Source organism: Oryza brachyantha, chromosome 2 (assembly GCF_000231095.2).
Source record: "Oryza brachyantha chromosome 2, ObraRS2, whole genome shotgun sequence".
In the NCBI taxonomy this organism is placed as follows: Eukaryota; Viridiplantae; Streptophyta; class Magnoliopsida; order Poales; family Poaceae; genus Oryza; species Oryza brachyantha.
The window spans coordinates 6,735,568-6,749,500 of record NC_023164.2 but is presented as its reverse complement, the minus strand read 5'-3'; the positions used below and the strand labels follow the sequence as shown (position 1 = coordinate 6,749,500).

The following is a 13,933-nucleotide window of genomic DNA, read 5'->3' as shown; positions in this document are numbered from 1 at the left end:
TTGAGCCTAATTAGTCTATGATTAGCGATTGTGATGCTACAGTAAATATTTACTAATTGTGAATTAATTATGCTTAAAAAATTTATTTAATAAAATAGTCTTTATTTATACAATTAGTTTTATTATTAGTAGTACTAATTAATGTATAAACTTCCGACGGAAATATAGTACTAATTAAAAGAGAATCTCACGACGAAAGATCTGGCATTGCGAGGAGGAGGAGAGCCCAAGGGATCCGACCAACGCTGCCACGTCAGGCATGGGTCCCACCGCCCGTAAAACCAGTAGCACCGAGAAAGCTAGGGAGGGAGGGGAGTAGTTTAATACATCGCCACATCGAAGAGCCAAAAATGACATTTTGTTCCACAAAGATAAAAATAAAAGTAAAAATGGCGTTTTTTTCTAATAAAGCCCTCGTAGGAAGCCATAATTAGCAGCAGGCACCCTCCCTCCCCTCCTCGTCTTCCTCCTCCTCTCGGCTCCATTTCTCCTCATCCCGGCATCGCTTTCCCCCCGCTCTCACCACCCCACCTGCGTCCCCGAGGCCGGCCCCCGCGCGCGCTCCGTCGCCGCATCATCGGAATCTCCTTCCGTCCCTCCCGAGGTGCGTCATCGTTTCCCCCGTCGCCTCGCCCTGCCCCCGATTTCTTGTTGCCTCCTCCCGCAGAAATTTCCCTCTTTTCTCTCCCCCTCTCTGTTTTTTTTTCTCCTTTCTTCGCTGTCGCGGCGTGCGCCTCCGTCCTATTTAATCTCCGGGGAGGCCGCGGATTAAGCCTTCCGGCTCCGGTTCCGTTCTCCGGAGGGGGGGTGTGAAAGTTTTATTTTTTTTTTGTGTGCCGCGTTCGCTGGTGCTCCGTGTGCTGATTCGTTGGGAATACTTAAGGTTGGTTGCTTTAGCGAATTCGTTATGAGGGTCTTTGCGAAATTCATCGTTGTTCTACGGGGGAGAATTTTTCGAGAAGCGCCTAGCTGTAATTAATTCTTGGACGATGGGATGCGCGCGAGACAAATTGGGGAGTTCTTGAGGGGGCGATTACACGCTGAGATTTTGTGCTTAGTGAATTCAGTTTTATTCGTTTTGGAAGTATTTCGCGAGCCGTTCTGGGCTAATAGAAAGGAGATCTTTGGTGGTTTTGAGACTTGGTGTAGGAGGTGCCCGGATCCAGCTGATGAATCACCCTATAGATTTTGTGGGTTATGCACAAAAAGTGGAGTAGATGTTGAGTTTGTTATTGTAGTAGTGAACTCATATTCTTGGATCGATTTCGAACTCGTATGCCCCCGCAAAAAAAAAAAAAGAAAAAAAAGATTTCGAACTCGTATGCTGTGCGAAAGTAGATCCTATCTTTACCTTGATTGCTTTCAGCTCATGAAAGAGCTTTACAGTGTAGATGTTGAGATACGGTCCTGATTACTCAAATTACAGCTTTTTTTCTCTTTTGGAAGATGCTTTCGACAGAGGAATAGGAAGATTCTGGCGTTTAAAGGGATGGTAGACTGGTAGGTTGGTCATATAAATTACAGTTGTTTTCACTGAATCTTGAAATCATCCTCCCTCTTTTTCAAAATTTTCAAGGTGATAATGATTAGCACATTAACTGAGCATATATAATTCAATTACCACAGAATCATGGTCTTGCTCCTTGGTTTTGAAAGATGCACAAAGATGTTTAAGTAATTTGTACAATTCTTTTTTTCATTTGAGGTATCCACTAAGAAGGAAACCGAGTTCAAATTGCTTGCTTAGACATGAAGTTTTATATGATGGTATCTATGCAGTAAAAAACTGCAGCCTTATTGATCCTTCGATGGCATATGTTTGCTACTTTTTATCCTCCTGAATTTATCAGGGGTTGCTAATATTCTTGTTCCTTATATAAAGCTGTAAGCTTCGATATGCATGATTGGAATTTTTCAGTACACATTTCTGTAGCAGAATATATGTTCTGTCACTGTCTTCCTGAAAGTTTTTTGCTTCTTTATATTTGAGCTGTCGCAAACTTTTCTACTTTTTTGGAATACAGGAATGTTGGGTAACAAAATTCTAATCTATTTTCCCTGATTTCAGTGATAGAATGATTGCTTTTACAGATGACTAGCAGTGTTCCAGAGAATATTTTCTGGTATATAAAGTGGTAGATTCCCCTACCTGTTACTATACTATTGCTAGTTAGGCCATAAGACATAACAGGGTGGGTTTGACTGAATAATTACTGTTGGGTGGCCAGGTGGGTCATTGGATGAATGTTGGTTATGGAATATGGATGCTACAACTCTGTTTGGTGGCTTAAGTAGTCATGTTCCATGTTGATCAGTTGCTAATATTGGTTTCTATTTTCAGTTTGCAGGGCACAGTCGCTGAATTTTTTGGTTATCTGCTTCAAGCATAAGTGGACCATTACTTTTGATGTACTGGTAATGATCAGAGGCTTCAAATTCCTCCTATCCTAAGGAATTAATAGTTCATTTTTAAGCGCATTATTCAGCAATTATCTATGGGATTGGCCAGCTATGTTGCCGTAACTCAGAATCCGGGCAATTTTTGTCAATTGGTGGAATTTTACTCTGGATTTGTCTCTTTTTTTTATTCAACTGAAATTCCTGTATTCTGTTAGTACGCTTGCTATACAGTAAGCTTTGGATTGTGTTTTCTTCCCTGAATTTGAGGCCAACTTTTGGAGTACTTATTTATTTTTAGAGTACAACAGAAAGGCACACAAACAAACACTTCACAAATGAATGGTAGGCATGTAATGCTATCCTGCTACATTTGAACTTTCATATCTTGTCATGTGTATAGCACATGTGGAAAGTCAGTAACCTAATTTTCTTTGTATGTTTTATTTGTCCTCTAATTTTTGTGTATGAGTTGTCTTCTCATGAACATTGATGGTTGATCATATAGTCATCCTTTTATTGTCTGCAGAACATCTCTCTTGGACAAATGAAAGCCTTGGTGCTTGGTTATTCTTAAGCATAGAGTTGTTACTGCTTTGTGAACAAACACCATAAATATACCTAGAGCACTGGAAAATGGATCGTAGAGATACTTCAGGTTTTGTCAGTGGAGGTTGCAAAGATACAACGAGCTGCATTACCCTAGGATTTCTAACTTTTTAGCTTTGTTAACCATTATTTAATCCGGAAGTGAGGGCCTTTGGTACTTTACCATAAAATTGGCTGCGTTTTGTCTGCTGAGGAATTCTTTAGCAATGGACCCCAGGCTTGGGCGGTCAGCATTTATAAATTTCTCAAATCCAAATGCGTACCTGAGCAAGTTCCCTGTCATGTCCACAGTCAGCCATCCAACAGCTTCTAGTCAAATTGATGTGCTAGCTCAGTGCAATTCTTACAACCTGGCTAGAGGGACCAAGAGAAAATTTGATGGCTTGTCACTAGGTCTGGGCAACTCATCAAGCTCGGAATCTAGCAAGCAAAGCATGGGTACTGGCTGCACCATATCTTCTGCTAAGGGTAGTGATGATGGATCTTCTATTGATCTGGATTTGAATCATTTTACGCTGGGAAATGAAGGTACTTCCAGGCTTGATAAGAGGGCCTGTGATTCTAGGAAGGCTTTTGGTAATGTTGGTTTAAATCTTGAGCTGTCTTTATCATCCCAGTCTGCTATTACTGGTGCAGACTTCACTGCAGCGACTGAATATGATAGCCCAAGTCTGCAGCCATACTATATGGAATTAGTGCCAACAGTTGATGAAGGATCTACATCTGCCCGTCGACCATCTGGTTGTCAGGTACTTTCTTTCCTCAATAAGACTGCGAAGGTGACTGATTTATCTCCAAGGGAAGTTTTCCCAGGTAGCTCTAACCAGACACAAGGTCCAGCACCAATGTCAACAGTGCTTCAACTGCCAAAAAGTCCAGTAGCCTGTACTTCCGGTATTGCTCGTCCACAGCAGCGTATCAGTAGTAACACAAAAAATTGTACATACCCAGGATGTATGAAAGGAGCCAGAGGTTCTTCAGGTCATTGCATCGCGCACGGCGGGGGTAGAAGGTGCCAGAAAGATGGTTGTGGCAAGGGAGCTGAGGGCAAGACTATATTCTGTAAGGCTCATGGAGGGGGGAGGCGGTGCGACTACCTTGGATGCACCAAGAGTGCTGAAGGTCGTACTGATTTCTGCATAGCTCACGGCGGTGGCCGTCGTTGTAGCCATGATGGATGCAAAAGAGCAGCAAGAGGGAAATCTGGTCGTTGTATTAAACATGGTGGTGGAAAAAGGTGTCAGTATGAAGGCTGTAAAAAGAGTGCAGAAGGGCGCTCAGGGTTGTGCATTGCTCATGGAGGTGGGCGCCGCTGTCAGCATGTTGATTGCGGAAAAGGAGCTCAAGGCAGTACTAACTTCTGCAAGGCTCATGGTGGTGGGAAAAGATGCACACACCCTGATTGTACAAAGGGTGCCGAGGGAAGTACACCATTCTGCAAAGGACATGGAGGAGGCAAACGCTGTTCAGCTGACGGTTGTACAAAGAGCGTGCACGGTGGAACCCTTTGTTGTGTTGCCCATGGAGGTGGGAAGAGGTGTGTGGTAGAAGGATGCACAAAGAGTGCAAGAGGCCGTACGGATCGCTGTGTTGGCCATGGTGGGGGCAAGAGATGCCAATCTTCTGGTTGTGATAAGAGTGCACAGGGAAGCACAAACTTTTGCAAGGCACATGGAGGTGGCAAACGTTGCTTGTGGGGTCATGAAGGATCTAACCATGGAGCCGGTGATCCCCCCTGTGAGCGTCTGGCTAGAGGCAAGAAAGGCCTGTGCATTTATCACAATCCGCAGCTGGATGAAACTCGTGTCCATGGCGGTTTCAGCGTTGTCAGCGATGAGCTTTCTCAGGGCGATCGACCATTGGGCACCGAAACAACCAGGCACAGCATTTTCTCTCATTCTGTGGAGGCTCCTCCTCGTCGTGTGGCAGCCCCAGCTCCTGAGGGTCGGGTGCACGGTGGCAACATCCTTCTGTCAATGTTTGCAAATGGCATGAGCCTGGGAATGCAACCCACCAATCAAGCCGAGGCTAGTAGCTCTGCACCTCGCAACCGAAAATCCACCAATGGCATGGCGACTGGCACCTCTGCTCATCACAGTTGGCTGTAGAGCCCTTAAAATCGCCTTTTGCTCTCCATTTCAGTATGCATATGCTATGCTCTGGACCATCTATCTGGCAAGTGTCTTCTCTTCTTATCCTGGGCTGTGAAAGCTATTTTGTGTGAGATTGTGTGAACTGTTGTGTCATGATTTGTTAGTAATGTTGTGAACTTGTGATATATTGATCTGTGTTCACTGTAATAATCGCCTGTGTGAGATAAATAAAGGAGGGGAATGTTACATATTAGATGCTCGAGTGTGGATCTCACACCTTGTAAACTTTGTGGTCACCCCATTTATCAGTTCAGAATCTGTCATGCGTTCAGTAAATCTATGTAACATCTTTGAAACTCTTTCATGTTCTTGCTACCGCTGCGCACAGCGTTTGCTGACCTCCCATTCGATATTCTGATATTAAACAAAGAAATCTCAAAAGTTATCTGCCTTTCCTGCAACAAAAATATGTCCTGCATATTCAGATTATTTGGAGGCCTGGATACGCGTGTGTTCTTATTCTCCGACCTGAAGATCATTCATTTTGAAAATTCAGGTCATCTCTGCACAATGTTTCAGTTTTCAGATGCACTTGCATGTCATCTGAAACTCATCTCGGCTTCTCCGATTCGAAAAAGATTGCCAGTTTGTTTCCCTAAACATCTGGTCATCTGAAACAGATTGTTCAGGAACAGTGATGATAAGAACATTGTCTGTCTGCCAATAATGCTTCTGAATGATTGGACTGGGTTCTGATGATCTCAAAGCTCCTGACCTGGTCATCGCAGGATTGAATTCGACCACGCTGACACGCGTCATCAAATACTACAAGAAACAATTAATTATTGTTGTGATTAGCTCTGCTACACGCTGCTGGCTCGCCACATCTTCGTGAGCCAACTTGTATTACGATGATGCGTTTTTTGCTGTCTTCATCAGTGCGACGTAGGCTATCTGATTGGAAAAAAGAAGCAGAAATAACAAATTGATTTGGCTTCTGAACAATTTGGAGTAAAACGTTACATCATGCAACTCTCTCGCTCTCTCCTCTTTTTTTTTTTAATTCTATACTGTTTGGAGGACAAATGTTACAGCAGCATGCATGCATCATCATCCATGCAGGAAATTCTGCCAAAAATTTGATCTGTGGATTGTGTATCATTTCTTGCGATGGTTGGGTAAATGTCTAGCTTCTTGAAATAATTTCTAAGAAGTCTCTTGAATAGTTTCTTTTTTTTTAATTAATCAGGAGCTATCATTCATTCTTTCACTACTGATAGAGGAGATGGACACGCAAGTCCAACCCTATGTAGGATTTGGAATTACTGTAGGTGGGAACCGGGTTTGCAAAATCTCCTCCATTACCGCTACGAAAATCGTGATTATTGTGATAACCATAATTATTATTGTGATTAACCATTAAAAACCGCTAAAAAAACCATGACAATCGTGCGATAATCATGCTATGTTGGTCACGATTTCAGAGGTCTCCGCGAAAATGTGAACATTAACCTATTAAGTAATAATAGTAATCTCTCCAACTTAAAATATAGCAATATCTAGGTTGAGTTCTTTTTTAGATTATTTATTGCCATTTACATGCACACTTTCCAAACTATAAAATAGTGTATTTTTCATTAAAAATATAGAAGTTGATCATTTTATATTTCTAAATTAGATTTGTGTTTCAACTTTGTTGTAGTTAATTACTTAATTCAATCGTTTATACTATAAAATAGCTATAAAATATCAAATATTTTTATATTTCATCTTCATTAAAAAACGCAGAATGCTTAAAATTTGTTATGAAATATAGCAGATTTAATAGCTACATTCTGCTTTCAACCAACTGTAAATTTCCACCACTAAGGCCGCATTCGGCAGCGAGGGAGATAAGTTAACTTACCCGACGCGGAAAACATATCAATAGATTAGTACATGATTAATTAATTATTAATTATTAAAGAAATATGAAATAGACCAATATGATTTTTTTTAAGCAACTTTCCTATAGAAACTTTTTTTGCAAAAAAACACTGTTTAGCAGTTCGAGAAGCGTGCGCATAGAAAACAAGGGAATCTAGGTAACTTACCATATAGCCGAATGTGGCCGAAGGCTTTCTAAAACTTTCTTCTTAACCAATCATAACATTTCTCTTATTTAATTCCACCAACTCTTTAATACCAAGTCCGACTATAAAATTTCTTATATTCTTAGGTGCATATCTTTTAGTTTATTTAAGGAATAAGAAAATGACATATTTACAAATAAAAAATAATTTGTAAATAAAATTTTCTATACATGTTCTAGCGATTTAAAAGCAAAGGCTAAAAAATAAAATACTATAAAAATCCACAAAATCAACTCTAAATTTAAGATTAAAAATTTAAATTTTGACTCATAAATATAAGCATGAGCGAAAAGACGAGGTCTTTTTTACGAATAGAGTACCACCAGTTATGTGTTCCCTAATTTCTATATGTTACCGGAACATTCTAAATAACACAGGAATATTCTTCATGATAGCTACATTATCATGCCTTGGTACGCAATTAAGAAACTTCAGTGAGCAATTAAATGCGTGTACAATTAAATTGTATAAGTGTGATCATCAGTTTGCTACGAGAGAGGGATGGAGACAAAGAGACAGAGAGCGTAACAGGGACGGATAAATCAAATCAAATGGGGTTTGGAATGCAGCAATTTCATAGGTACCGCAGATGGCGATCACACTTGGCAACGCAAACTATATACGACCATTAACTTAGATTATCTCGAAGATAATACTAATATTTTGCTTTTTAAAAATTTATATCGGATTCATCTAAAAAAACCATGTAGGTAAATATTGGCCTCGAAAAAAAAAATCAAGTGAATCTTGTCTGGCCGCCAAAACTAATCTTTCGCACATGTAACTTAACATGGATGGTAGTTACGTATAAAACATATTTGCATTATAATTTTATAGCATACATGATATGTAGATGCATGAATCTATACAATAATATATAGCACTAAAACTGTATTTGCGACACAATACGAGAATACGAGATGTACTTCGTCGAACGCACACTCAGGTCCGGGGCAACTGTTGGACGTCGGATGCAAAACGGACGGTTGGGATCGACCGTCTCGCGTCCACTGCCCTGTACATGTAATGGAGCTAAGCTAGTGTGCAGCGTCGATGAGCAGAAGGAAGCTAGCTTAGCTGCAGGATGCGTAGCTGATGGATGGATGTAGCTAGTAGCCTAGTACTGGTCGGGCCAGAGGAAGGCGCCCATGGCGAAGCGCCTCTTGGCGTCGAGGTCGCCGTCGGCGGGGACGGGGAGGCCGTACTCCCGGAGCAGGCAGTCCACGCGCCACTCCGCCATCGCCTCGTACTCCGCCTTCTTGTACCGCGGGTAGTGCACCGGCATCCGGAACGACGACGACGACCCGCCGCGCTGCTGCTGCTGCTGCTGCTGGCTCTCACCGGCGGCCGCCGGCTTGCTCGCCGGAGCTGCCTTGTGCTGCTGCAGGCTTCTCACCACGCTTGGACCCAAGGATCCCATGGCCGATATGCACAGCTAATTAATCTTGCTTGCAGCTAGGAGATCTGCCTAAGATTATGATCTCTTGGTGTCTCTTAATTGCTTATGGTTGCAAGAGGTTTCTCATGCCTGCAGGAGTATTTATAGGAGAAGCAAAGGAGCCAAAATATACCGAATGGTTGTTGATCTACGCCCACATTATTTGGCTTTTTGTTCGACAAAGCCAAACGGCATACTATTTGCAAACAAAAATTAATTTCAGAATAAAATTTTTATATTTCCATGTTCTTAACAACCTAAAAGCAAATGCCATAAAATAAACTATGATAAAAAAATCTCAAAATCAACTCTAAATTTAAGATAAAAAATTAAAATATTGTCTTATAACTTATAAGCACAAGCAAAAGAAAAAAAGATAAAACTGACAATATACGATTTTGTGTCATAAATCAATGGTTGAGATCGTAAGTGGTCACATGTACAGTAACCAAACAAGTGTTGGTTACCGTGTGACCGGATGTATCAAAATAAACGGTCTAGATCAAGTGACGCTCGCATAATCGAGCTGAATTATTGATGGGCTATTAATAGAGGACCATATGTTTGAGGACACGTATATACAAATGAAAAAAAAGTATTATTAATGAAGTCTATGAAGAATGCAAGGGACAAGTAGGAGGGATGGATGCATTGAATGATTGGTTCTTGTGTCCAATTAAGGTTCTAGCAGCAGACGTGAGAGGGAAATCAGGAGTTTGATTGGAGAAGACGACAGCTACCAACGCCTCCTCCTGCTGCTGCTGCTGCCAAGATTCAGTTTCTGTTTGTTTCAACAATCATTCCAGCAGAGGCTATTAAATTGCCGAAAACGCAAATGTTTAATTAGGACGTGTTTGTTTTGTTCGAGCTGATCTTGACCAAAAAACAAAAAAACAGAAAGTATAGGCATGGTTTGTGTGAATTGGTTGCTTGGTAAGATACACACGCTACTGATGTTCACAGAAAACTCATGAGAAACCGTAGCATTTCAATCATACCAACGTACCTTCAGTTAGTTGCCTTTAATTTGGACCAATGCAATGTCCATACATGCAAAATAAGGTAAAACTTATTAATTATTTAAAAAGTAATAATTTATGAAAATGTAGTGAACTTAATAGTTTGGTTTTTGCAAATTTGTCACTGGTTTTTTTTTCTAAATTACAAGGATGTCACTCAAATAACAGTTCTGGTGATATTTTTATAATTTTCTAGACAGTTTTATAATAACGTTTTAAATCAGTAACAAATTTGCAATTGTCCATTAGGTAATGCTAATAACAATTACAGTACATTTGTTTAAGTCCAGAATATAACCTTTTAGACACCTATAATGATGCGTTATGCATTTGCATCATTGTATGATCGTGTGAATTCTATGATGCAAAGGTCAGAAATTTCGCTTTTATCATGCACGATTCCTGATTTGATTTTTTTTGTCCTTCACCATGATTTTTCTTAAGTTGCCACTTTGCTTGCTTCTCCCTGAAAAAACGGAAGGAAGGAAGCTCACATGTCTACACAAGGAGAATAAGAGTCAAAACACAAAGGCAATCAGCAACAAATTGCAATAACTCTCACCACGTAGACAATTTGTTCTGGTAGTAGTCATCAATAGTAATGATGATTGACAGTTAATTGGGGTGTTCAATTAGAGCAAGTATAATAGCTGGCTAAATGCTTATGTGGAGGAGAGAACGGATGAGAGAAAGTGTAAGCGGGCTGTAAGTTTGTAACCAACTCGGACACAAGAACCAAGAAACTTTGTGAGAGTGACATGTGGGTCCTGTATTAATGATGAAGAGCTAACTACTATATGGGTAGGCTAAGAGAAGACTATAAGAAGTCTTATAGCCAGCTTGTTAGCTATATTATTAGCCTTGTTCTTAGTAGATTTTCTCCAGAGGCAACCATTTCATTGGTGTTTGCTTGTCAAACAGAGGAAAAACGTGTGTGCTCCTATTATAAACGAAACCCTGAGAGGGGAGAGGGGGCATATATTTATAAACGAAAAGTGATTTGTGTATAAAATTTTTGTATGTGTTTTTATTTATCTAAAAGATAATATTGAAAAATAAACTACGATAAAAAAATTTTAAAATTAACTCTAAATTTAATATTAAAAATTTAAATTTTATCTTATAAACATGAGCAAAAGTGAAAAGACGTGCGTGCTATCTTCCATGATTCCTGAAAATGTGCCCCGCTTGTCACTTATTTCTCTTTCCTTGAAATGCAATGTACTTCTCCTATCTAGGATAATGCTAATAATAATTATACTACATTTGTTTGAAATCCAGAATATAACCATTAACACACCTAAAATGATGTGTTATGTATCTGCATCATTGTATGATCGTGTGAATTCTATGATGCAAAGGCCAGAAATTTCTCTTTTATTATGTACGGTTCCTGATTTGAAATTATTTTTCATGCAGCATGATTTTTCTTCAGTTGCCACTTTGCTTGCTTGTCCTGCAAAAACGGAAGGAAGGAAGCCCACATGTAGACAATTTGCTCTGGTAGTAGTCATCAATAATAATGATGATTGGCAGTTACTTGGGGTGTTCAATTAGCAGATTTTCTCCAGAGTTTTAGAGGCAATAATGACAAACTTTGCATTGGTGCTTGCTTCTGAAACAGAGGAAAAACGTGTGTGTGTTCCTGCTACCAAAACACTTGGGGGAGGGGGGGGGGGGGTTGTTCCAGAAGCCAGACGATATATTTACAAATAAATAATTATGGATAAAACTTTTATAAACATGTCCTTAGCGACCCAAGAGTTAAGACTGAAAAATAAAATACGATGAAACAAATCCAAAATCAACTCCTAATTTAAAATTGAAAATTTAAATTTTGACTTACAAACATAAGCAGAAACAAAAATACGAGGGTGCTTTCCATGATTCCTGAAAATGTGCCCACTTGTTACTTATTTCTTCTTGATCAACTTGCTTCTCCCGGTGAATCCCCATTAATTGCCCATCTTCTAGATTGTTTTATGTTTGTCTGAACAAAGTTATTATGAAACCATGTTCACGTGAGGACACAAATTTTTTATTTTTTGAATATTTTTAATAAATAATTTTATTATTAAACCACGGGAGAAAATATTTCTACCGGATGAACCTTTTGGCCACGCTATCAATATTGACGTGGCAAAACAATACTGTCACGCAAAATTTTTGGCATGGTAGGCTTACCACGCTATTGTCGATGACGTGGCAGCATTGTTTTGCCATGCCAACCACGTTGCGTGGCAGCGTTGTCTTGCCACGCTACTAACAATGGCGTGGCCAAAATGTTCATCCGGTGTAAATATTTTCTTCCAAGGTTTAATAATAAAATTATTTATTAAAAATATTTAAAAAATAAAAAAAATTTGAGGACTCACATGGGCAGAAATCAAGTAAGAGTAGCTTTCATGAGTAGATGGAGGTTGCCACAGGAGAAATGGATGTTTTCTCTGCTCCATGGAAGAAAGTAGCCTTGAGTTTTCACTTTTGCTTCAAGGTTTCAGTGAGTTTTCCCTTTTCAGACAGGCTTGCCTCTTGTGACCAATATAGCAGTATCTCAGCAATTGAAGTGCCAAAGCTTTATGGGCCCCAAATGTTCAGAAAGGCCCAGATAACGGCCCAAGTAATCTGGATCAAGGCCCAAACTTCTGAAATGCCACAGAGAATACAACTCAAAATGGGTACTCCTTAAGATGTTTCCGCATTGCTAAGATTCATCCATATATCAAATCATCAACATATATGTTTTATACATATGTCTAGATTTATTAACATCTATTTGAATCGAGGAAGGACTAGAAAAAACAGAGGTAATTTTGCAACTGTGCATGTGCATCAAATTGTTCAGTCCTCTGAAATGCACTGTACTTCTCCTATGTAGGAGTACAAAACATTGTCCATTTTTCTTAGGATTCATCACACTATTCTGTACTCTCCTCTGTGAGTCCTGGTCGATTTGATGCCTATCTTTGTGTTTTTTCCATTGGGCTTCTTCAAGCAAGTTCTTGCGATGATATGATTCGAGTCGATGGAATACATGAGCCGCTCAAAATTTTGTCATCTGGGATCATGTGAATTTCTTGGGTCCAAGATTCCTCGCCTGTTCTTGCACAAGCATCATAGTCTTGGAGATACCTTCGCCATCACTATGCTTCATGCTGTTGCCCCCTCTGCATGCATAGGCTCCTGTATGCATGTTTCATACTGACAAGTCCTTGAATCCTCTTGGAAAATGAAAGAAAATTGTTTACAGTACTGTTGTAGTCAGTTTCAATGACGACAAGTTCCTGAATCCTCTTGTTCTGTTGTTCAGCTACCTGTGTTGATCAATAATGCAGTGTCCTACTGTTCCTGAACACCATGCAAGCATTTGCAGAGAGACATGGCTATAATTCACACACAAGCCCAAAGAAAACCAGACAAGCTTACACACCCTATCACACACACACACACTCCTGTTTCTGTTTGCTACTGAATCAGGACACCACAAGGGACAAGAAGGCTCAAGCCATGAACTACTAGTAGCCACATTATCCCCTTCCCTGCAAGCTTCCAAACCTTGGCCATGGAACCCTGCACATACCAAGGAGATGGACACACACAAGATGACACAGGGGTATGCTCCCTCCCATTAATTTCTTCCCTGCACATTGATTGCCATTGCAAACTACAGACACACCAAGATTACTGTTGCTTGAGATGAGAGAGCCCAACTGTCCCAAGGGTGTTTGCAGGAAACTCAACAGTTCAGTTCAGTCAGTGAGGCTGAGGCACCCCCATGCTACTCCTACTCCTACTTCTGCTGCTGCTGCTGCTTATCTCCATGGCAGCTTTCGAATCCAAAACAGTCTAAACAATGCCTTTAAAGCGGGCCAGATCAAAGGTTTAAAGCTAAAGTCCAAAAGGGCATGCACAAAAAGCTAAAGCTGTAAACATATTTTTATTGCTGCTAGCAAGCAGTAAACAATGGTGTTTCTGTGTAGGAACGACAGTGTCATGCATCGGTTCTTGTGCATGAATTGCCCGGCAGTCATCACCATCTCCATCTCACCAGTCGCTCTCACACACCTCCCTACATATCTTGTGATGAAGCTCCTCCTTCGGTTCATCCATGGGGATTGTACCGAGTCAGGTGGCACCCCTCAGTTTATTTTTTTTAAGTTGACATTAGAGTTAATTTTTTTCTTAAAAAAATCAAATCATATTTACAAATAAAACATTTATAGATGTATTCTTAACAATCTAAAA

General features: G+C 40.1%; 2 protein-coding genes across 2 annotated transcripts; one reads left to right on the top strand and one right to left on the bottom strand.

The window, feature by feature from the left end:
* Positions 1 to 491: 491 nt before the first annotated feature.
* LOC102713982 lies at positions 492 to 5,544 on the top strand. The gene is made up of 3 exons (XM_006647067.3): positions 492 to 604; positions 2,342 to 2,415; positions 2,927 to 5,544. Exon 3 carries the CDS (start codon positions 3,213 to 3,215, stop codon positions 5,112 to 5,114), a length of 1,902 nt encoding a protein of 633 aa, XP_006647130.1. The 5' UTR covers positions 492 to 604; positions 2,342 to 2,415; positions 2,927 to 3,212; the 3' UTR covers positions 5,115 to 5,544.
* Positions 5,545 to 8,032: 2,488 nt separating this feature from the next.
* LOC107303595 lies at positions 8,033 to 8,763 on the bottom strand. The gene has a single exon (XM_015833563.1). The coding sequence runs from the start codon at positions 8,649 to 8,651 to the stop codon at positions 8,349 to 8,351; it is 303 nt and encodes a 100-aa protein (XP_015689049.1). The 5' UTR covers positions 8,652 to 8,763; the 3' UTR covers positions 8,033 to 8,348.
* Between the last annotated feature and the right edge of the window lie 5,170 nt (positions 8,764 to 13,933).